Raw genomic sequence first — 24,272 nt, 5'->3', positions numbered from 1 at the left:
TTGCCTCTTGCTCTTCGCATGTACAAACCCAACTCCCCTCTCTTCTGACCTTCTACTCATTCCTCATTGGCCACGGCATTTTGGAGCGCTATTTAAACCTCCTTCTTCCTCCTGTTCGATGCCTGATCTTTGAGTTCATTCACTCGCTGTAAGAATCTGGCTTCCTTCGGTCTACCCGAACCTCCTGTTGCTCCAGTGTGGCCGCTACTTCTCATGAGTCCTCCCGTCCATGCCGACTGAGTTATCATCGGGTCAGCTATAGTTCTACATTTCCCTCGCTCCTACTGAGCTTCCGCTGTTCCAGTAACTCAACTGCTGTGGCTCTGAGTTACCATCATCCGGTCAGCTATAGTTCAGTACACCGCCAAATAAATGATGATGATGATGATGATGATAGGATAATATAAGGTTTAAGTACATTTTAATCTATTTAAGGGTAATAAAATACTCTCCATGTGTTATTTGAAGTGTTCTTATCTCTACACTGTTTACAATCTGTATTCTGTAGCTACAGTGTATTTACATCTATTTATACATACATTTAAATTGGTATGCTCAAAATACATTTGAATATAAATTAGATGCCTACAGCTGTGGGCAATAACCCCCATAACATGACAGAACATAAACAAAAACTGGCTGATCATGCCAATAACTGAAAATCGTGAAGATCATTATGGGCCTGATTCATTAGGGCACGTATCTGCTGATTTTGAGCGTATCGTACTCAAAATCACTCTGTGAATGCCAAAAACCGGGTGATACAACTAGCAAAACAGCCCTTCTCCGTGCTCTAACACACAGAAAGGGCACATACCATAGGCTAGGATAAAGGGGAGTGATCGGGGAGGGGAAGGGGCATGTGGTTATAGGCAATGTACAATACAGGTGGGCCAAACTCAAGCGCATGCAGCTCTACGGACGTGGAAGTAACCCTGTCTTTCTGACTTATCTCTTGCTCCAGCTCTGGGGCAAGTCTAAGTTAGGTTGGCAGACATTATGCCTGAGGATCTTTGGCTTAATGAATTCGGGAGTGAAATTCTGAGCCTGGGTTGCTCTCAGAATGCATGCCCTAATCAATCAGGCCCTACACCTTGGTCAGATCAGTCTGACTGGTCAGTTTATAACATATCATCCCGTAAACTCTTACCTGTCTAGATATGGCAAGCAATGCAACGGTGTCATGGCACACCACAGTGGCATTCCTCTTGGCGTTCGTCAAAATAGCCACATCCTACAAAACAACTAGCATAAGGTCAAAAGGCCAACACAAAATGCAAAAATATATTATAAACAGGATTACATCTCCATTGAATTCTTCCATTTAAAGGTGAACTAGGCTCAAACAAAATATTTAGCATATTGCAAAAGAGGCTGAACTGGATTTCTTTAAAATTTACATTTTTTTTTTACAATTTAGTAAATATATGTTTATTTTCAAAATCTATAAGAAGGTATTTATTGTACCTTACTATATTGCTGTATAACGTCCCCGGCATGCACCTCAATATGCACTTAGTGCGCTTAGTGCAACATTATTATGAGATAAAGGGGGGGCAGGCTGAATTTTTAAGGGCATTCCTTTAGGTGTAGAGGGGCTCATGGCCATTTCCACTCGGCAATAGGAGTTGAATATTGCCCCAGCTCAAAGATTGCGGTCTTAGGGGCAGATTCAATTAGCCGTGGGATTTCGCTGATTTTTTTCTCGTGGTTCATAGAGCTGCGAGCAAAAATCAGCGGAGAAATTATCGCAGTAACGGTAATCATGGACAACGCGGCTAACTGAATCTGCCCCTTAGAATTTACACTTTTGACCAGGGCACCTCTGGGCATCATAGGCAGTCCATTATGTAAAGTTTTGTTTTGTATACTTATAAGTTTTTATCACAGGTTGTTGGAGTTTACTTATTATTTTTCCTGGGTTTTCCCTTTGCCGGCACTAATAGATTCAGTGTAACCATAGATTAGCACTTTGGCATTTAAGGCACAGGCCTTCCAGTGTCGCCATCTGGTTTACGGTGCCTGAATGATCTTGGCTCTCTCTCTGGATCAATGCTGAATCCTGTGCTGTTAAAGCCCAATGTTCACAGTCATGCCTCCATTACAGGATTACATACATTTGTCTAGCCCAGTGAATAATATTTTGTCATAATTAGAGAATTTATAAAAAGAACGGTGCCCCAACACCCATCCACCTCCTTGTGTTGATGTAGAATAGGAGAATAGCAATTTATCTACTAATTGCAACAAGAGAGACTACATGGCCCTACCCTATGGCAATGCTTTATTTAAGTTGTCCCTATACAAGATAAAACAAACCCCAGATCAATGGTGATAACACATTGCAGACCCCAAAATCTCAGGTTATTTGGAGACCTCATACCTCTTGGGGTGACCCCTTAAATCAGCACAGTTGACAGTCCAGAGTCTTCTTGGAACAGAATGTCATATCCAGAATGTCATATCCAGCAGAGTCTGGCTGTATGACAGTCCTGGACATCTAAGCTCATGTTAAAGCATTCTCTAGACTAGATCTAGTCACATGGACTCTTCCTCCTATACTGGAATACAGTGATGATCTCACCAGACATCCCATGTCACTCACTAGCGAGCGACATGATCTGTACAGAACACTGTGAATTGTCGATGGACACTTGACAATCTAGTTGAACTTGGGGTGCAGGGGGTTGCATGTGCCTCCAGGCATTTGTTGATGTGTACGATAGCTAACTCAGCAAGCAATACAGTTTGTATGTAATCTCTTGGTGAGCAGTAATGGGTTAAAAAGAATAGTCCATGTTTTTCAGAGATATTGAATTAATCAGTGCCAGACATCACATACTAGTAATTTCAACTGTCCTCAATGCAACAATACAGAGGCCGGTAAACATCAAGATGAAGAAGACGCTCTAACACTTTGTAAAATGTTTAAAGGTTTTCTGATGACTTTTTTATGCACTGGTAAATGATTAACGACACTAGATATTTTTAATGGGTTCTAGCAATTTAAGAAGTTTGGGAACATTGTGCTTTAGGATAAGGAAATATTAATTAGACTGCAAGATATAATTAGTGAACGGCATATTCCATTCCAGAAATAAAATGTGGCGACTTTACAAAGAGTACAGATGAGCCAAATCACGTCGAAGTTTTGCGTTGAAACAGCCGTTTCCTGGGATGCAATCTTCACTTTCTGCTTTTACATCACCATTCTTCGCATTTCTTTAAATGAATAAAGCTGGGACAATCATCAGAGTCAATTTGTTCTGCTGTCCAGTGAGGTCGGGGAAAGTGTTGGGTACAAACTCATTTTGGAGATACACATGCTAATTGCCCTGGCATTGCCAGTAATAACAGATCATTTGTGTGTGTGGGCAGCACAGTGGCTAAGTGGTTAGCAGTTCTGCCTCACAGCACTGGGGTCATGAGTTCAATTCTTGACCATGGCCTCATCTGTGTGGAGTTTGCATGTTCTCCCTGTGTTTGCGTGAGTTTCCTCCGGGTGCTCCGGTTTCCTCCCACACTCCAAAAACATACTGGTAGGTTAATTGGCTAATAACAAATTGACCCTAGTCTCTCTGTCTGTCTGTGTGTATGTTAGGAAATTTAGACTGTAAGCTCCAATGGGGCAGGGGCTGATTTGAATTAGTTCTCTCTGCGGAATTAGTGGCGCTATATAAATAAAAATGATGATGATGATGATTTGTGACCATTTTACAGGACCAGTAATCCCCAAATTATAAACTATATCATTCACTGTTAACAAGACATTCCACTGCAGCTCTATACAAGTAGGGTATTACCTCCCTCCACTCCATTGCAGATGGCAGTAGCCCCTCCCACATCTATTAGGACAGTGGCCTGACGGGATCAGATGCAGGTCAAAAAGCTGTTAGTGCAGGCATTTGAGTTGTAACATCATTCTCCCTGCCCCATGCAGATTATTTAGCTCGGTAATACGCAGACTTCATTATATAGCAATTTTAAATAGTGTCTTTACTTGCTCATTAGCTGATATTTCCAGATGAGAAGCTTGCACACATGGCATTATGGCATACAGATGGAGCATGATTCATTTAGATAAATAGCACAATCTAGCACCTGCCGTACAGCGAGCTGATCACTCTGTTCCCTGCTAGTCACGCTCATCATTTTACTATTGAGTGGGTAAAGTTAGTACAGTGAGATTGGATGCACCCTTCGTACCTTGAGTGGCTTGATTGGGCTGTTCTGCTAAACTGATTGTATTTTACAGCTTTACACAATTATATAAAAGCTCAGAATGATGAAGCTTTGGCCTGTATATGAAATTCAACTAGAAAGATAATTCATGCAAATCTGGCACAGAAAATATGACATGAGACTGTGAAGCTACCCGTCAATTCTCTCCTATTACCTTGCAAAAAAATACAGAGAAATGATCAGACAGAGCTAATTAGGAAGCCAAAATGTAGATGATTTAGGTGTCACTAATTACTCTGCCAGCATGTATCACGTATTCTTTCTTTGCTCCTGGAAGCTATTTGGAGCTGTGCTTCTCTGTGGGTTCTCTAAGGTACCACCTGGGATTCTGCGCTACTGAAGTTTCTTTCTTCCTGAAAGTTTCTCTTAATGATTTGAATTCATTTACTTTTCAGTCTGTCATTTTAAACACCAAAGTTCTGTGTTTCTTCAGTTCTTGTTCTCTCAGACTGAGAGTCGTACATGTTTAATATGAGGTCTTTGTTGAATCGTAGTTGATCTCTGTGACTTTTGGAGTCATAGTGTAGTGATTTGCTATATCTGTCCCTTCTAAGGTGCTGCTCTAATTTACTAGGAAAAACCACTTGATCACTGGTGTGTTCTCTAGTGAAGGTCAGTTTTTTTGTGTATAGCAGTGTATGGATTGTTAGCCTTTACCTATGCATCATTTACTTATTCATCTATTAGATGACATCTCCCTTCTACCAATTATCTGACATTTCAGTGATCCAGTTAATTAAAAAAGTTCACAAAAAGCCTCAAATTTAGTTTTGAATGGAGTTCACTTGGATATTTAAGAATATTCAGTTTGACACCTTCGATGATCCTCCAATCCGGTGAAGCCCTTAGAGCAGGGGTCAGGGAACTTTTTAACCTTTTACCCCCAAATATATTTAGATATGCCGATGTTACCCCCTTGATTTGAAAGGAAGGAAATCATATATTATTAATTATTGGAATTCAAAATGTTATTGAATCTATTCAAAATTTCTTTGAAAGCTTCAACTTCAAAACTTCAGGTTTTGGAGAAATGATGTTGCTTCATTTTTGATATGAGAGCATTTTGATGTCAGAGCAATTTGGATACAGTCTTCAGCGTCCAATTGATTTCTCTGCTTTGTTTTTATGTTCGTTAGAGTGGAAAATCCTTGTTCGCAAAGGTAGGTTGTTGCAAAAGGCAGCAACTTTTTGACTGCCTCCTCATGTGCAATTTTGATGCCTTTGCAACGGTTGACATCCAAAAATATGACAGATCTGTTTTGTTTTCAAATGCAATACGTGCTTCATTATTGCATCGAAGCTCAAGAAGTGCCTCTGCCAACCCTTGAGGCTCTTCTGGTACAACAGCAATTTCACATTTAAAGGGGTCTACAATCCAACTGACAGGATGTGAATCGGAAGCATTACCCCCAGGAATTTCATTTTTACCCCAGTTGGGGTAATTTACCCCTGTTCCCTGACCACTGCCCTAGAGACTGCAATGCTAAAAGATACTTCCCTGGCTACTGGTTTCATAATTCTAACAGGGAGCTGAGTTCTTGATGCTCCTTCACCTGGGACTTTCCAGTCATGTCAATGAATGAAAGGTTCCTGGAGGAGTGGAACTGACACTCGCTCAGTCTGTTTGAAGTAGAAGAGAGGAGAGAAGTGCTGGACCACTGGAGCCTTCGTGGTGACCCAACTGGTTGGAGGATCGTTGCACTCAAAGAAAATACATTTCTGTATTTTATCTTATATAGCGAACTCCACCCAAAACTAAGTTTTACATTTTGGGTAGAGTTATCCTTAATTTCATGTGTCTCAGTTTTCTGTTTAAAGTGGACTTGTTATCAAAACACATTGGCGTATTCAACAGACAACTGAGCAGACAACACTTAAGTAAACATATGTTACATTTTGGGTGTAACAGCTGTAAAGTTCATACAATATTCCCCTTGTTTACACGTCTGTAGGAAGTTATCCATAAGCTTGGGAGCTATTCATTTTCAAGGTTATTAATGAGATAGCGAAGAACCTAAGCTCCTAAGAATCTTCCTTTGACCTCATCAAGTTTCCAGCTCTCAGTACATTGGCTGTAAATGATCACATGAGCTCCGTGTCACAGGAACTTCTGCCCAGCAGCTAATTTACATATTTATGACAGCGAGAGAGAGGCAGGGGCTCAGTTTTATAGCTATTTTCTTCTCAGTAGTGGTATTATACACTGCATTTAGACTTTTACTCTGTCTGAGACGGTATATTTACTAAACTGCACGGTTGAAAAAGTGGAGATGTTGCCTATAGCAACCAATCAGATTCTAGCTGTCATTTTGTAGAGTGCACTAAATAAATGACAGCTAGAATCTGATTGGTTGCTATAGGCAACATCTCCACTTTTTCAAACCCGCGGTTTAGTTAATCTAGCCCTAAATGTTTGGCAAAAAAATGCAGGACAGTTACCCTTTAAACAAAATAGAACCCCCATTTTGTTGTTAAATGTTCACTTCCTAATTTGCCGTTATTTTAATTTATCTGCCACTTTGTCTTTGACAATACGAGGGAGGAGATAATCACCATGCAAGACTGATTAATCGTAAAACAAAATCCTAATTTGACCATAAAATGTAAATGTAAAATAAACTCTCTAAGTTGCATTCTAATAACTGCTTAGAGTGGAACAAAGTTTGTTTACAACAGCATCAAACACATATAGGTTAGAGCTGCGTCGTCGAGCCCTGTTTTGTGATTTTTGCGCCTGTGTTTTCATTAAAGCTTGATTGATTGATTGAAACCAGCACAGAGGCCCTGGAAGTCTCCCCAGCACACGAAGCGTAAATTGGAATGCATCACTCATTATAATTTACAAACATCCATTATCTGCGGTGCTGCTTATTCTGACTGCATCGTGCCAAAAGACAACAAAACAAGTGCATACCCCAAAGTATTTCCCTTTCTTCAGGAAGGCCACCGTCTTGGAGAAATGATCCCCCGTCTTTTTGCTGTGAGACACTTTTGTGACCACGGCGGTGCCTGAGAGAATGAGGTAGAAGTTCTGTGCGACGTGACCTTCTCTTATGATTACTCTTCCAGGCCCAAAACTGTAAAACAAATTAGTGGAAATTGTTACGATGCAAAGCACATACCGATGCAAGAGGCGAGGAGTTTTTAAAAGGCTGTGTGTTTCATAAATATTAAAATCAGCAAAGCAAGTTAAAGATATCACGCTCCATTTTAACGGCTGTCTGGCACTGGTGCAATAAATAAGGATTAGGAGGGGATAATAACATTCTCTTTTTATAGTTAAGTTGCAAAAAGAAATACAGTTTGTATAGTGGTTTGAATACTGATAAAATACACTTATGTATTTAGACAATTATCTCAAGAATAGGACATACTTGCCAACTTTTCCTCGTTGACTTCAGGGAGATCCCGGGGAAGGTGGGCGTGTGGGGGCGGGGCATGATGAATCGCATTATTTTGACACCGCCCCCTAAATGATAGTCATCATTTTGGCCAATTACAGCAGGGGGAAAGGTCTAAGATGACACAATATTTGCGTCATTCAGCTGCGCCCCGACACTTATCTATTGGGAGGGCGAGAACCGGGAGGTTGCACTGCTCTACTGTGAGATCTCCCAGAAATGCAGGAGTCTCCCGGACATTCTGGGAGAGTAGAGGCAACTATGCGTTAAAGAAAAGCAGATAATAAATCTCTGGAGACTGAAGTGTCTTACATTTCTGTCTCCATTACTGAAGTCATGTTGTCTTACCTGTCAGTCTTTGATTAAATCTTGGTCTCCATGAAAATGGCCACCTCCATAGGCATCAATACATGGACATAGGACACAATTTGTGAACTGTGTCATCATGCCACAGATGGCGTAGCCAACCACGTCTTGTACTGGCTCAGCATCAGGGAGAATGCCAGACTCTTCAGGGAGTGAGGGAGATCACCCCTATTTCAGGGAGTCTCCCTGGCATTCAGGGAGAGTTGGCAAGTATGGAATAGGAAGAGTGAACCGAAGGTGCACTTGTCATCTACATTCAAGTGAGGCAGCCATTTTGTGAGCTGGACCAGTATTCATGAGAATGCAGCCTATCAGCTCACTAGGAACTAGTGACATCACAGAGGTGCTTCAGGTCTTGGTGATGTCACTGGTTCCTAGTGAACTGATTGGCTGCATTCTCATGGATGTTGGCTCGCCCACAAAATGGCCACTATATGCAGATGACAGGTGTAGGTTAAGCACCTACTGTCTCTGTGACGCTGTGGAAAATGTTAATTCATCACCACAGGTCTGCTTTAAATCACATTCCATTGCTATGCTATTTCTTAAATCATACAGAATTATTAACAAGGAAAAAATAATAGTGTCAAGCTGAAAGGCACATTCCGAGATAAGCTTCCAGAGTATCCTAAAGTACAGATCCTCAATCGCAGACTCTGGAGGGGAATCTAGGTCAGCGTTTTCATGCAAGTGTGGAGTCTTTCTATTTGATCACGGAGAAAAGCGGATTTCAGCGTCTGTCAGACATTATCAGTCCTACCAAGCCCGTGAACTCAATACCAACCAACCTTTGATAATATGACATAAGCCAGTACACACAATAGTGGGGTAACCTTTTGTAAAATGAAAGAAAAATTGGCATGCTTTATAATTATTTTGACTAAAATGTATTTTTCCCTGTTCATTGTACCAAGTCTTTATGAATAATGCAATGGCCGCTGCTCACTTTCTTCATTTCTAAGGCATTATAGGGGTAGATTTATCAAACCTTTTAAATGGGAAACCTGGAGGTGTTGCCCATAGCAACCAATCAGATTCTAACTATGATTTATCTAGCACAGTCTAGAAAATGATAGCAGGAATCTGATTGCTTGCTATGGGCAACACCTCCCCTTTTCCTTTTTAGAAGGTTTGATAAAGCAACCGCTAAGTGACTTTTGGGATGTTAAGCAAAACCTTTAAAATACTAAATACATAGATAAATACTGACATGCAGTTGGGTGTCTCAATAGATATTTGAAAGGGGGAGGTGAATCAGACTGAATAGGGGATCAAGTGGTTTGTTCGCTTTGGCCGCATATAATCTCTCGCCAACCTACATTATCAGGAACAGCACCACCCACCCTCTTTAAAAATGTTTTCTGAGGTCACACACCCACTGCGTTTTGCTTTTTTTTTACACTAGTAAAAACACAAGTCAAACGCATATCTGCTTGGTATATGTTCGCTACTGCAGGTGTATCATAGAACACTATGGGCTAGATTTACTAAAGGGCGGTATGCTCAAACCGCTGCTTTTTGGCTAGTTTTCCGGATTTATTAAAGTCCAAACCGCCATCAAAATGGCCAGAAATGACATTTTTCAAAACCACCAATTTACAAACCGCCATCCCGATTAACAATGATGAACATACAAACAGCCGGATTTACTAAGCTGGGTTTTCAAAACCACCGCAAAACAGCCATCCAAACGGCCAAAATGAAAGAGGTGGTTGCAATAGGCGAGATTGATCAAACAGCTGCTGTTTGAGCTATGTTACCATTCAGAACATAAGAGAAAGCACCATTGATATTGTAATCATTTGGAAAATCATTATTTATTGATAAAGGGACAAAATAAATGTAATAATTTATGAGAGAATTTTTTCTTTATATTTTTTCTTTTAAAGGGACACTATTATAGCATTATATTATGTAGAAAATGTGAATATCTAATATTATTAACTGATTGTTTACAGGGGATATAATTATTTATGTTGCACAATTTGTCATGACATATTGTCCAAATAATATAATAATTAAATAATTTCATCCCCTTAATATAATGAAAATGTTTTATTCCCTCATAAGTTAATATTTAATTAATTTTGCCCCTTAATCAATAAATAATGATTGCCGACATAATTTAAATGTCAATGGTGCTTTCTCTTATGTTCTGAATGGCAAAATAGTTCAAACAGCACATTTAAGCTATCCAGCCATTCTGAAGCAGGTATTAAAACTGTCCTGTCCTGTCTTTTGGATGGCGGTTTTGATGGCGGTTTCATACAAACAGTTTAGCTTTTTCATTCCGCCATACATCGCCAGTCATTTTAAATTGAAGCCTCAAGCCGCCCTATAGTAAATACAGCGGATTGATGCATTAAACCGCCGGCAATGGGTGGCGGTTTCAAACCGCCACCAAACACGATTCTTAGTAAATCTAGCCCTATGTGTTCCAAAACTCAGGACCCTAGCGGAACACAAAGACAGAACAACAATGAACCGAAGAGGAGGTCTATGGAACTCTTCCACAACGAAGACTAGGGTGGTGGGTGCCAATTTGGGACCAAAAAAGTAAACAATTTAAATCCAATATGGATTAATAGTAGTATACATCATATACTGGCTACACAGTTTTGAACATTTTTTGTGATACACCTTTTTTTTTTCATCAACCTTTTAGGTTTACGTTAAGTGGTTAAATAAAAGTAAACAGTTTTCAAACCTTGACATCATTGAGAGTCAGTAAAGCTAACCTGCAGGATTAGTATTGAAAGAATAAAAAATCCGCTAAAATGTCTACATGGTTAGGAGTTCAATAATATATTTTTGGAACTTTATTCTACATTAACCTGAAATGACTACAAAGTTCCCATCTCCATTGTGACAGAAATATATTCTATTATGCTAACCTAACACTGGCAAATTTCCAGATTCTTTGAAAACATGAAGAGGAGGTAAAAGGTAACGTCCTTTACGGTCAATACAAAGGGCAATCTAGGAAGAGACAACTAAATACTATTTATATTTAATTTAAATACTATGTGATGAATAGTGTGGAGGCCGAATGAATCCATGGGAGCATAAGTCCATGAGAAAAGGCATGTGCAGAGTTACAGCCTCTCTCTGCACATTGAGGAGGGGTTGAATTGATAAAAATAGAACTATAAAATTTACTTTAGTAGCATAATTACAGAACTATAATATATTTAGCTGTCATATTGGGAGTTATTTCAATAATGGTGATTGCAAATTGGGGGGTAAAACAAATCAAAAAAAGTTGTTAGATTTCAAATGTACATAAATGTAAACATGATGGGCCTGAGACAATAATCATATCTGCATTATCGGTGTATCCTCCACAAAAGTGCGTCCACGTCCAAGTCATCTATGAGTAATTGGGACGTAGGCAATGTTCAGCAAGGGCGTTCCTTTGCAGCCACTTCCAAGTCGATCTCCGGTGCAGTTTAAGGTCTAGTTTAAGTGCTTGTGCTGGACCCAGTGGCACAATACAGTCTAAAATTAAATATATTTTTTTTTAAAAAAAACCAAAACAACAGAGTCCTCCTTCCCCTCCTCCCTGGCCATCGGTTCTTTAAAAACTGTATAGTGTTCAGTGCAATAGAGGGTGGCATCTGATTGGTTGTGAGCAATTCTATATGGCACCGAAAGCTCCCCACTCTTCAAAGCAGCCTTTGGACCAGTCAAGAGCTGTCTAGGATTGATTACAATACAACAATGACACCTAAGTGGAACAAAGTAAGTGAGCATAATTGAATAGGTTAAAAAGTAGATGTTATCATTGGCGGTATGCTGACTTGTGCAAGATATTAGAATTGTTCTTAGAAAATAAAATGTAAAGATAGCTTGCTAAATGTGAGTTTCAGGATTAAAGCCTACTGCAAAGGCTTTAATCTTTTAGCTACAGGTGTTGATAGGTACCTATACCATTGTTCCAACCATTACCTGTAAAAGCAAAGAAGAAATCCCTTAGATTGTACGCTCCTCTGAGCAGGGCCATCTCTCCTCCTGTTTCCACCACTCCTAACTCTGCTCTCCAGCTACTTAGCCCTCCTCCTCGAGGACCCTCCACCCCCGTCCCCTCTGGGGTTCTCCCTGTCTTCCACGCGCTCCTTCTTGGGCTCCGTTGGTTGCGGATCCTCCCTCCCCCTTCCCCCGCCCTCTCTAGCTGTGCATTGAGCTTACTGAGTTACTGTGCTTACTGTTTACTGTACTGTGCTGTCTCACCTTGTACTGTAACTCATTTGTCCCTGTACGGCGCTACGGACACCTTGTGGCGCCCTATAAATAAAAATTAATAAAAATAATAATAATAAAGAAATATTATGTGGCAGATTTGTATTAGATGAGAGGCTAGTTAGGCTATGAAGAAGGTAATAAATGGTGAAAGAGGACTTCGAGTTAGTTTCTCAGATCCTCTAAAAAGGAAAAGTGGAGGTGTTGCCCATGGTAACAAGACAGATAAATGAAAGCTATAATCTGATTGGCTGCGGTAACACTTACACTTGTCTTTTGTAGAGGGTCTGATAAATCTACCCCTTAATCTTCCTTTATACACCTTGATGTCAATTATACTATATATATATATATATATATATATATATATATATATATATATATATATTGCTACATTATAGAATATAAATTTTACTTCATTGCATTGTGATAATAAGGAATATTCATCTCAAAAAATTACAGTAACCGTTTACTAATTCAGTAGGTTCCAGGGTAATTTCCAGTCATGTAAAAATCATTGCTCATTTCTGTATTTCAGATTTTGAAGCATTTAAAGATTAACATGGTTACAGATAAAGAAAGAACTATCCATATAAAGAACACTCTAGGGCTGAACAATCCAATCTTCCAGTAATGGCCGTCAGTTTGAAATGAAGGGTATAAAATGGATAAATGGAATATAAAAGAAAGTTTAGGAGATTGATAATAAGAGAAATGAAATGAAAATGGCATGTAAAGTGATTCACTGAGTTCAATTCTGTGAAACTTTATGCAGATACATGAGAGGAAGCGTGTACACAGCTCTCACAGAGCTTTCCTCAGCAATTATTCTTATGTAAAGTCGCTCTCAGTTATTTCATTCATTTAGAGCAGTGATGGGCAACTTGATCCACTTCACGGTGCGGCCCTCTAACCTTCAAAACGGCCGCACATTTCCCGTAATCTCAGTAATTTACAATACATTTAATCAAAGAAAGAGACACCTATCTGTAATAACATTTCAGCAGGTGTTTTAAAGAAGTGTTACAGGCTATAACAAGCAGATCTAACTATAAAGCAGGAAGGAGCTGGGAGCTATAGGCAGGGGCGGATTGGGAACATAAAGTGGCCCTTGAAAAAAAATCTGGAAGTGGCCTCGTGGGCGGGACCAAATCAAGTGTAGGCAGAGCAAACAGAAAAGGAGGCGGGATTAGTACAAAGTTGACTATGCCATCATATTGCTAGACTGCCCATTACATATAACCCTTCCCCCAACATTCCCATTAATGGGACAGAGCCCTAAATCAGGACTGTCCTGCTGAAATTGGGACATAGTTGGGAGGTATGATTATTGGTTCACCCACATAATAGCTGCCTCCTCTGTGTACGAGTGATGGGTACACTAATACATAGAAAGTAGGACAAAATGAGCAACTAAATTTAGCAGTAACCCAGTAACAGAAAACGTCATCACAATATACATATTCGTGTTTATTTAATAACATGGTGCAGAGAAACTGCTAATATAGAAAAATACAGTTGGCAGACTGTCCTGCTCTCTCCTACCTGTTCTTGTTGTTTTCCCTACCTGTGGCTGCTGGTGTCTCTTGATCAGTTGCTGCTTGTCTGGATCCTGGAATGCTGGGAGCCCTATCTGGAAAAAAAAATTAGTACATGAAATTTAGAAAACTCCAACAAGCTCCGGTGTTAAATCAATAGCTCCCACATTTAATAAAGAGGCTTCCCTCCAGCCCTAACAGTAAAATATTAGTATTCACATTTAATTAATAAACCCATTTCCCTCCCTCCAAACAGCCACAGCAATTAATTAATAGCATTTACATTTATTAATTATAACCATTTCCCACGACCATGCAGGGATTAAATAATTCATATTCAGATTTAATAAATATTCCTCTTTCCCAAACTCAGCCCCACATTCAATTAATAGCCCCAAACTACCCCATCATTAACTTACAGGTCCTGTCACCTCACCTCAAATCAATAGGCCCCACTATTAAATTAAATAGCACCACCATAACCCCACAAATAAACTAATAGCACCCGCCATTAAATAATTAGCTCCAACCTGCAGTCCACCATCAAATTACTAGTCTACCTCCCATCCAAATTAAAGTAGAGTTTGCCCACCGCCCCAGAAATAAATAGTATTTCATTTAATAAATATACCTATCTCCAGCAAACATCACTGCCATTAAATAATTTATATTGACATTTTAACTCACCCCCACATTCAATTAATACACCCCAAACCACCCATCTTAAAATGGCTGCACTATTAAATTAAATTTCCCCACCATCACCCCACAAACAATATTGCACCCATTAATTAGCCACCACCTACCTCACAGTTATATTACAATGCCACAAGCCCCCGTTGCCAACACACACACTATGCCGTCAGCCCCCCCTCCGCTGCCCTCACACATACAGACACACATTACCTTCAGCCCCCCCTCCGCTTCCCTCAAACATACACACACAAAATTAGCATCAGCCCCCCTTCTGCTGCCCTCATACACATATTGCCATTAGCCCTCCCTCCCTGCTGCTCTCTCACACACACATTGCCATCAGACCCCCCTCCCTGCTGCCCTCACACACACACACATTGCCATCAGACCCCCCTCCCGCGGCGCTGGCTCACACTTACCTTTCAGCCACTAGTGATCCTAACAAGTATAACATACTTGCCAACTCTCGGAAACAAGTTTCCGGGAGAGGGGGCGTGACTGGAGGGCGGGAGGGGGCGGGACGAGGCCAAACGTGTCATTTTGGTCCCGCCCCCGCGAAAACGTAATTTACGTCGCGGGGCGGGGCCAAAATGACGCAATTGGCCTCGCCCCGCCCCCTCCCGCCCTCCAAAATGGCGTCAATCACCGAGAATTGCGTCATTTGACGCGATTCTCTGTGAAATCCAGGATGCGGGAGAAATGCCAACGAGCCCGGGAGACTGAACCGAATTTCGGGAGTCTCCCGGACATTCCGGGAGAGTTGGCAAGTATGAAGAATAATCACCAGCCCTGAACCCCTCTCCACTCTGGTTTTATTTCCAGATTTAGAGAGAACCACAAATCTCTTACACAGCTGACTGTGCTGGTGTTTTACCCTGTTATTATAAAGAGAGAGCACTGTATAAGGATATTAGGAGATACCGTGGAATTCCTGCTCTGTATTAAAGCACTGGATACACCTGATTCCTGATTCTTTGGGCCGGTATATGGGCAGCAAACTCCTTATATTTCACAGAAAGGGATAGATGGTTAGATAGATAGATAGATAGATAGATAGATAGATAGATAGATAGATAGATAGATAGATAGTAGATAGTTAGATAGATAGATAGATAGATAGATAGATAGATAGATAGATAGATAGATAGTTAGATAGATAGATAGATAGACAGATAGATAGATGGGAAAAAAGAGTACTTGAATATTCAAAAGGTGCTTTGTAAATTTGTAAATTCAAGTTATTGCTTAGTAAATTCTATCACATATTCTATGAATTTAATATAAATCAGCCACTGGAGGCGCTATTTAATTTAACTTTTTACCTTTGCAATCTGGCTTTGAACAAAATGCAATATGTAGCACTTAATCTCATGTATCCAACTCCCATAGATTGTAAGCTTGTGAGCAGAGTCTTCTTACCTCTATGTCTGTAGTGTTTATTACTGTGTTTGTCCTCAATTGTAAAGTGCTACGGAATTTGCTGGCGCTATATAAACAAATGTTGATGATGACGATGATGAGGATGATGTAGAGTGATGAAGTATAACCAAAGGAAGCAGAGCTGCTTAGTACTAAATTGATTTTTTTGTTGCAATATCATGCAATTACTTTCTCACATGGTTATATAAGGCGTTAGAGCACCGCTCGCAGATTTGCACTCCAAGATGGCTTATTTTATGAAGGAGTAAATGTTTAAATTCAACCAGATGTTGATCAAGAAATTTCTTTATGAATAGTAAATCTAGTATATTTTATGGATTGTGTGTTGCAAGTGTAATAACAAGATTTTGTTTTCCCTTAAGATGTACTGTCATCTCTTACTTTTAATGGGTCCCATGGGGGGGTCAGGAGGGACACATATTGCGAGGGGACAAGGGTTTCCCATAGGTGGGGTAACATCATATCAGGGGCCCATGTCAGTGCTCCACAGCTATTACTGTAACTGCAACCTTTGGGCACCAGGATGAATACACTTCGGCTTATGAAGGCCTTAAGTCACGCGTGTCATGATCACGTTGTCATCGTGCCTGTCACCTGACGTGTGGGACGTGCGGCTGCCAGCGCGCCATGCAGCGTTGCCATTTCTTAGTGAGAAGATCACTGCACCACCAAATGAAATATGAAACTTTGACATTAACCTCAAAAACTCATTGATCCAAATCTGTATGCGGCTCATAGAGTCATAGCGGGAGATACAATTGGCTGCGATGTGCCGTTGGACATCACCTTGAAATCCTGCGGCACATTTTGCCGGCCATTTCAGTAAGGATCTCCACTCATTTTTCATTGTACTTCTATGGGCGCTGTTACACTTAAGGTAAAGATGATGGCTCCTTGCTGGTATTAGTGCTACTGAATATGGAGGCACGGAGTCTACACGCCCCTGGTCTTCACCAGAGATCCCCGCAAGGAAGCTTGGATTTAGCTGCGAGGGAAGCATAGGTCACAGTTCTCCAGAACAGCCACCAGTGAAGTAGAAGAAGAATGGTCAGGCAATCCGCGTCAGAAGCAAGCAGGCAAAGCAGTACCGAATAAAAATTTGAAAGGAGCGTCAAGGTTGAGCCAAAGGTCAAATTCCACAGGGATAAGTCAAAGCCAAGGAGAATCCAAAAGAATGATCAGGAGGGTTGCCAAAGTCTGGAGCCAAAGGGTATAGAGAGACTGCACAGAGACCTGCTTAAATAGAGGGGTGCAGAGGCTAATTACCGGCGGCGGGGACGTCACCAGCCTCCTCCGGGTTTCGGTTGCACGCTGCAGCCAGCCAGCTGGAAATGTTGTACCTGGTTGCCAAGCAACCAGACGCAGGGGAGCGAGAAGCAGGTGACCATCCCAAAATGGATGCAGAGTCACGGCGCATGACAGGCAGGATGTGTCTCAATGGACTGTTTCGGAAACACATTGCGCTGAATTGAATCTCCACCATAGAGTACCCAACATAGGGTATATACCAAAGTGTATATACCATAGAGTATATACAGAGTACACACCATAGAGTACACACCATAGAGTATATACCATAGAGTATATACCAAAGTGTATATACCATAGAGTATATACATAGTACACACCATAGAGTACACACCATAGAGTATATACCATAGAGTATATACCAAAGTGTATATACCATAGAGTATATACCATAGAGTATATACAGAGTACACACCATACAGTACACACCATAGAGTATATACCATAGAGTATATACCATAGAGTATATACAGAGTACACACCATAGAGTATATTACATAGAAAATATACCAAACTGTATATACCATAGAGTATATACAGAGTACACACCATGGATTATATACCATAGAGTATATACCAAAGTGTACATACCATAGAGTATATACAGAGTACCCATAGAGTATATACCAAAGTGTACATACCATAGAGTATATACAATAGAGTATATACAGAGTACACACCACAGAGTACACACCATAGAGTATATACCATAGGGCATTACCATAGAATATATAACAGAGTACATACCACTGAATCTTCGCTTGAAGTTTTGTAAATAAACTTATCACTCAAGGAGAGTTGGGTTCAGGAGCAAAACTTGTCAGAGGGCTATAATTTTTATGGGTGTCTCTGTTTATTAAGGCCTTGGTATATCTAAAGCGGTCAGACTGTCGACAGGTTAAGTGTGTCTTTATTTTTAAGTTGCAAGCTGCCAGATCCCAAGATATAATTTTATTTCATTTTACGGACAGGCATGGATTACAGTTGAAGAACCTTGATGTTGGTAAGTATACAGCGGTGTTCTTTATTTCAAATAAAGTTAATTTACAAACGAGGGGTGTGTTTTGTTTACATTTTGCCTATGTACACTACATGACCCAGCAGGTCCTGTGTGCCAGGGCATGTACTGGCAGTCATGACTATGCTGGTGCTTGTAGTGTACCAGCATGCCCAAACAGTTAATGGCAGCCTGGGCTTGGTCTTCTCCATCCATACAGTGTAGGGGTCTGATTCATTAAGAATCTTAAATTTAGAAGTTTCTTATTTCAGTCTCCTGGACAAAACCATGTTACAATGCAAGGGGTGCAAATGAGTTTTCTGTTTTGCACATAAGTTAAATACTGACTGTTTTTCATGTAGCACACAAATACTTGATAGCTTATTTGTACACTGAAATTTAAAGTTGATCTTTGTGTGCTACATGAAAAAACAGTCAGTATTTAACTTATGTGCAAAACAGAATACTCATTTGCACCTCTTGCACTGTAACATGGTTTTGTCCAGGAGACTGAAATAGGAAACTGCTTAATTTAAGATCCTTAATGAATCAGGCCCTAGATCTCTATAGATGCATGGAGAACCTATGGCTCTTTAGCTACTGTGGAACGACATTTCCCAGAAGAAACTAGCTGGGAGGGCAAGCTTGAATTTTCAGTCCAGCAACAGCTGAACAGATGTAGGTTGTAGTGCCACAACAGCTGGAGATCCACAGGTCATCTAATCATAATACAGCATACTGATTAATTTATTTAAATACTAATGTCTTCTATAACTGTAAGACAATCACACATTTCCACTGCGCTGTAATACTTGCCGTTGGCATCTAAATGTATCATATAAATTTGTTTATGGGAAGTAGGTGCCGCTAGAGGGTACCCCGGCAGCCTTACACGTGTAATATCGATTTCCCCCATTTAGTGCTCAGACACTGATTACACAGAGCCGCGGTGCTGCAGATGAGGTGCGAAATGTGGCAGCTGCGAGTGGACTTTATGTTACAAATCCCAGGATCAGCGCTTGTAACAAAATAACTTCAGCCCCGTTCATTTCCCCCCATCCCTCGGTCATGTCATGCATCATGTCATGTTATTCTCTTACCGCTTGTTTTCTCCCCTATCAGTCTATTGTTCATTAAAAAAACAAACTGGTTTTCTATCATCGTTCATGGCAAGCTCAGATTTAATTTCCTTGCCATCTCTTCTTACAGTAGTTAAAGCTGTTGTATTTCCTCCATCCCATTCCTTTAGCGATGTTATACCTCTGGTCTGTAATGAAATATCCGTGAGGATCCCAAGGTACATATTTGTATTTACCCATAAAACCTCTGAGTTACAGAGCAGGTTACACTTATATTAGGTTTAAACTGAAATTGAGTTATCCATTACTTGGAACAGTGGCAGTAAGAGGTGATAGAACAATTCGGGGGAATATTAAAATCTCCAAAATATGTTTCATATGTCACAGTCCGGCATGAAATTCCCTGCTTCAATGTTCCATGTCTTTCATAACATATCAGTTTACCCTGAAAACGTCTTTCTCCAGTTCCCTATTTTAAGTGGACCCTGCCATGAAATTGTCACATTTCAGCTCCAACGTCCTACACACTGTAAGATTATTATTTATGAATTCAGTGGTGGAAGTGGGGGTTTATAGGGTGGTCTGCCATACCGCTACTTCTCCTACTGCCTTCATTGTCAAACAATCAAATTCCATTCACTTATATTACTATTACATTTTTCATACTGCCACTTTTAAATTTCCACTTCGAACCATCGTATGAATTAATATGCAGGGCTTGACTATTATTATTATTATTATTATTATTATTATTATTATTTATATAGCGCCACTAATTCCGCAGCGCTGTACAGAGAGCTCACTCACATCAGTCCCTGCCCCATTGGGGCTTACAGTCTACATTCCCTAACACACACACAGACAGAGACAGACTAGGGTCAATTTGTTAGCAGCCAATTAACCTACCAGTATGTTTTTGGAGTGTGGGAGGAAACCGGAGCACCCGGGGGAAACCCACGCAAACACGGGGAGAACATACAAACTCCTCAAAGATAAGGACATGGTCAGGAATTGAACTCATAAAACCCAGTGCTGCTATCAAATTGACCCTAATCTCTTTCTGTCTGTGTATGTATATTAGGGAATTTAGACTGTAAACTCCAATGGGGCAGGGACTGATGTGAGTGAGTTCTCTGTACAGCGCTGCGGAATCAGTGGCGCTATATAAATAAATGGTGATGATGATGATGACCTTTAATCATGACTTGTAAATACGTAAATACTCAAAAAATAATATTGAAAGGTGTCCTCTTCATTAAAATCAGTTTACACCACTATCGCATATTACTGCTGGAGCAATTTGCTAAACACAAATGTCAAAAAATAAAATTCAAGGCTTGGTGATATACAGTGAGTTTAAACTCTCTATTCTGTATTGCGATGAATTGTGCTACTGAGCATAATGACTTTAATTAGACAATATCATTATTGGCTGCGGTTACCCTTTCATAGTTGGAATGGCATCAAAAGCCACTGTAAAAAAACAGTTATGAATTTAATTTCATCTACAGGCGTGTTGGACACCTGTGACTACATGCAATGAATTTGATACGCTGAAAAGTGGTGTACTAAAACATTTTTTGTTTTCTTTAAAGGGCAAGTTAAGTACATTTTAAGCATACTGTCCTCCTACAAATCATTAACTCCTTTTCAAAAGCTTACTGGTTGGCAGACAAAAATGGCTGTCATACACAGCAGTCAGTCTGCTGCACGAACACAGGCTCCAAGCTCTCAGCAGGTCATGTGATACCAGAAAGGGCAGAAGGTCACAGTGCAGACAGAGCTCAGAAGAGTGTTCCAAAGCCTCTCTGCTCACTACACCTTAACCACTGCTTAGCAGCAGCCTGAAGAAAAAAACAAGGGAAAATGATAACTCCCAACAGCTTTTAGCCTGCCATAGTGGTTTTATGTTAAACTCACCTAAATTTTTTTCACAGAATTGCTGCTTTAATATATTTTTCATCAGTTCAGCATTTGAATGGAATCCTGTTCACCTCATAAATACAATAGACTCTGACACTAGGTAATGGCTTCTGTTCTCATCTCCTAACATGAATCAAAATCAGAATTGGTTAAGAAAATGTACATTTTTACCTACCATTCATACCAGCCAACTTTGGCTATTTTCTCCTGTATATGAACTGGATATCCAGCGAAAGAAGTCACCGTAGTCCTCAGAGACAGCATGGCCTGTAATTGAAGAGATAGTCTCATGCATATGTAAAGATTATATTGCATTGTCACAATTCATTGACTTAAGAATCAATATTAACATTAGAATGCTTTAGTACTTCAGGACTATTCAGTCTCCTCGCACGTAACTCCCGCTGCCAAGTAAATTGTAATGCCAGTTAAACTACGTTAGGTTACTGAAATATCATTTGGATGATCAATAAGGAACAGAATCATTGTAAATTGAATTTATTACAAATAATGGACAGCTTCAACACCTGGTTATCTGAAATTAATGGAAAATATGAAAACACAGTTTTAGCCCTTAGGATTTCCTACTAAGAAGTTGGTTTTGCAAAAATATAGAAACAATTTTTTAAAATGTAATGATACATAGGGGGAAATTTACTAAGCAGCAGTTTAGTGCGCAGATTGTAAAACGCCAGACATCGGATGCGGTTTTCGGGTCCAAACCGCAGGATTTATCATTCCGCGGGTTAAGAGGGTGACAATTCAAACCGCATCTGATGTGGGGCAGGTTCCAAACCCTTAATCTGCATGAGTTTTAGGTCAAACCACATGTACTGTACACCAGGGTGTACTGTGCCCGGCTTGACAGGTGCCACCTCTGCCAGGCTCACTTTAATAAATGAAGTTTTAAAAAATGTAAACCTCTCTTAAATTCCCTAACACCCCTGCCTACATTGCATCAGGCCCAGTCCTCTAGGTAGTCGTTGAAAAATTATCAGGGCCAGGGGCGCACGCAGGGGGGGTTTCTGATTCTCCAGAAACCCCTCCCCTCCGCGAACGAACGGGCGCTAAACACTGCCCCTACACAGCAGCACTGTACTGTACAGCCCTGCCGCTTGTTTGACAGCGCAGCGGCTGACGTACAGTACAGCATCGCCAAAATGGAGCGTAATGGAGAGAGGGCACATGTATTAATGAGTTTAGTTTCTCAGCACTGACGACCTTCCACACTCTTTCCTAGCGTTTTAGCAATGATCTAGCCCCCTTGCTACCCCACACTTACTCAATGTGCTTCTCTATTACTAAACTGGCCCATTCACTTCATGTTTTATCATTGCATTCCATGAAAGCCTAAGGGGGGGGGCAACTCTTTACATCCATACCATACACTTACCAACTTTGTCTCCTCGGCTGTCCTCTTCTCTGGCGGACTGGAAAGTATTTGTTTTGCTTCAGAACTGAGAACCATCTTCAGAGAGACACAATAATTCATAGTCATAATTGACACAAAAAATATTTGTTCATTAAACTACAACATATCATGATTTACTAATATTTTTGATGCTGTAACATCAAATTCAAGATGATCTTAAGTTAGAGGCATAATTTAGGACAATATGAAATATTTCTTGATTTATGCTGGAGGAACCTTATATAGATTGGGGTTTAATTTATTCTTACAACGCAAGTACTCAGAGCTGCCTGTATCTTAACATAACGCATACATTTTAGTAAGATATGTTTAAGGCGTACCATATAAAAAAAAGGTAATCAAAATGAATGAGGAAAATAAAAAGTGCCCCCCCCCCCCCAAAAAAAAAATGCCCGGCCAAATCAGGGGGATAAAAAGTGTGGGGTCCCCTGAAATTGCCATAGGATTAACCAGCAGCGTGTTGAATTTGGCTAGGGATATTCCCACAACCCTGGATCAGTGAGAGTGGGTTAATATAGTAAAAAAATAGAATTAAATAATAATTTTGTCTGTGGTACACTAAAGTTCCCTTCATGGGCTGGCCATCATTAAGTGGATGGGCGCGCTGGATCTTGTAGTACTACAAGTGCCCGCATACCAAGGGCTGCCATTGTATTTGCCCTCATGCTCAGGATCAGTTTAATTATTGCAAATATCACATTACTGCATGGGACGTCACAACCAGTTCATGATCTGCCATTCCTAGGTAGCAACAATGTGCTAATCCCTACACACGTCCGTAAAAACAGGGACAAGAGAAAATAGCAAAGCGCATGACATGGCAAAGCAGGTTTCACACTATACTCCTGATTTCTTTCCAGCTTCTAAATGACCCCTATTATCTCTGAAACGTGGCTTCAAGTCATCTAATACTTTGATTTTTTTTCTTTTTGACTTTCGGTAATATTTGATTACCACGATATATACTGTACCTCTTTTTTGGCCTTGAAAAGTGACCGGTCGAACAGAAGGTTCTCAGACTCTGTCTCAAAACCGACGTACTCGCTGAATGATATGGGCTCCGTTCTGGAGGCTGCGTAGTCTCTTCATACAACAGGAGAGAAGGGCAATCCGTCATGGTTATATATTATACCGTATTGAGGAAGGCAGTAAGTGAGAAGACAGCGTTTTCCATACATCAGTACAAATCATTTATTTTTCAATCTCCAAAGAATGCAGAAGATCCTACAAACGGGCGATGAGTGGAAGTCGTCATTTCTATTCTTTACCTGGAATACACCAAGTAGTTACTAAACTGCAGGTATGAAAAAGTGGAGATGTTGCCTATAGCAACCAATCAGATTCTAGTTATAATTTCTTTAGTACATTCTACAAAATGACAGCTAGAATCTGATTGGTTGCTATAGGCAACATCTCCACTTTTTCAAACCCGCAGTTTAGTAAATATACCCCTAAGGAATAGTTTAATGTATGTTAGTACAATATGTGAGATAGTTATTGTGTTTAGATCATAGTATGTTAGTTACAAGTGCATTAGGATTAATGTAGCATAATTCAGAGTGTTCTCCTTCTAAAAGGAAGGAGAACACTACCTGACATCACTACTACAGG

General features: G+C 40.2%; 1 protein-coding gene across 3 annotated transcripts in view; it reads right to left on the bottom strand.

Moving 5' to 3' along the window:
- LOC142140053 (cyclic nucleotide-binding domain-containing protein 2-like) overlaps positions 1-24,272 on the bottom strand; it is a 251,867-nt gene that overhangs the window by 146,808 nt on the left and 80,787 nt on the right. For all 3 annotated transcript variants that reach the window (XR_012688277.1, XM_075197913.1, XM_075197914.1), the window contains exons 4-8: positions 23,633-23,744; positions 22,623-22,697; positions 21,405-21,496; positions 7,157-7,319; positions 1,151-1,234 (exon numbers count right to left, since the gene is read on the bottom strand). Coding sequence is in view for 2 of the 3 variants with exons in the window: in XM_075197913.1 (XP_075054014.1) it covers positions 1,151-1,234; positions 7,157-7,319; positions 21,405-21,496; positions 22,623-22,697; positions 23,633-23,744 (526 nt within the window). In the remaining variant the exon portion in view is untranslated. The remainder of the gene's footprint in view (positions 1-1,150; positions 1,235-7,156; positions 7,320-21,404; positions 21,497-22,622; positions 22,698-23,632; positions 23,745-24,272) is intronic.

The sequence above is a fragment of the Mixophyes fleayi genome, chromosome 2 (genome assembly GCF_038048845.1).
Source record: "Mixophyes fleayi isolate aMixFle1 chromosome 2, aMixFle1.hap1, whole genome shotgun sequence".
Taxonomy (NCBI): Eukaryota; Metazoa; Chordata; class Amphibia; order Anura; family Limnodynastidae; genus Mixophyes; species Mixophyes fleayi.
The sequence above is the reverse complement of the archived record's forward strand: the minus strand, read 5'-3'. Positions and strand labels throughout refer to the sequence as shown.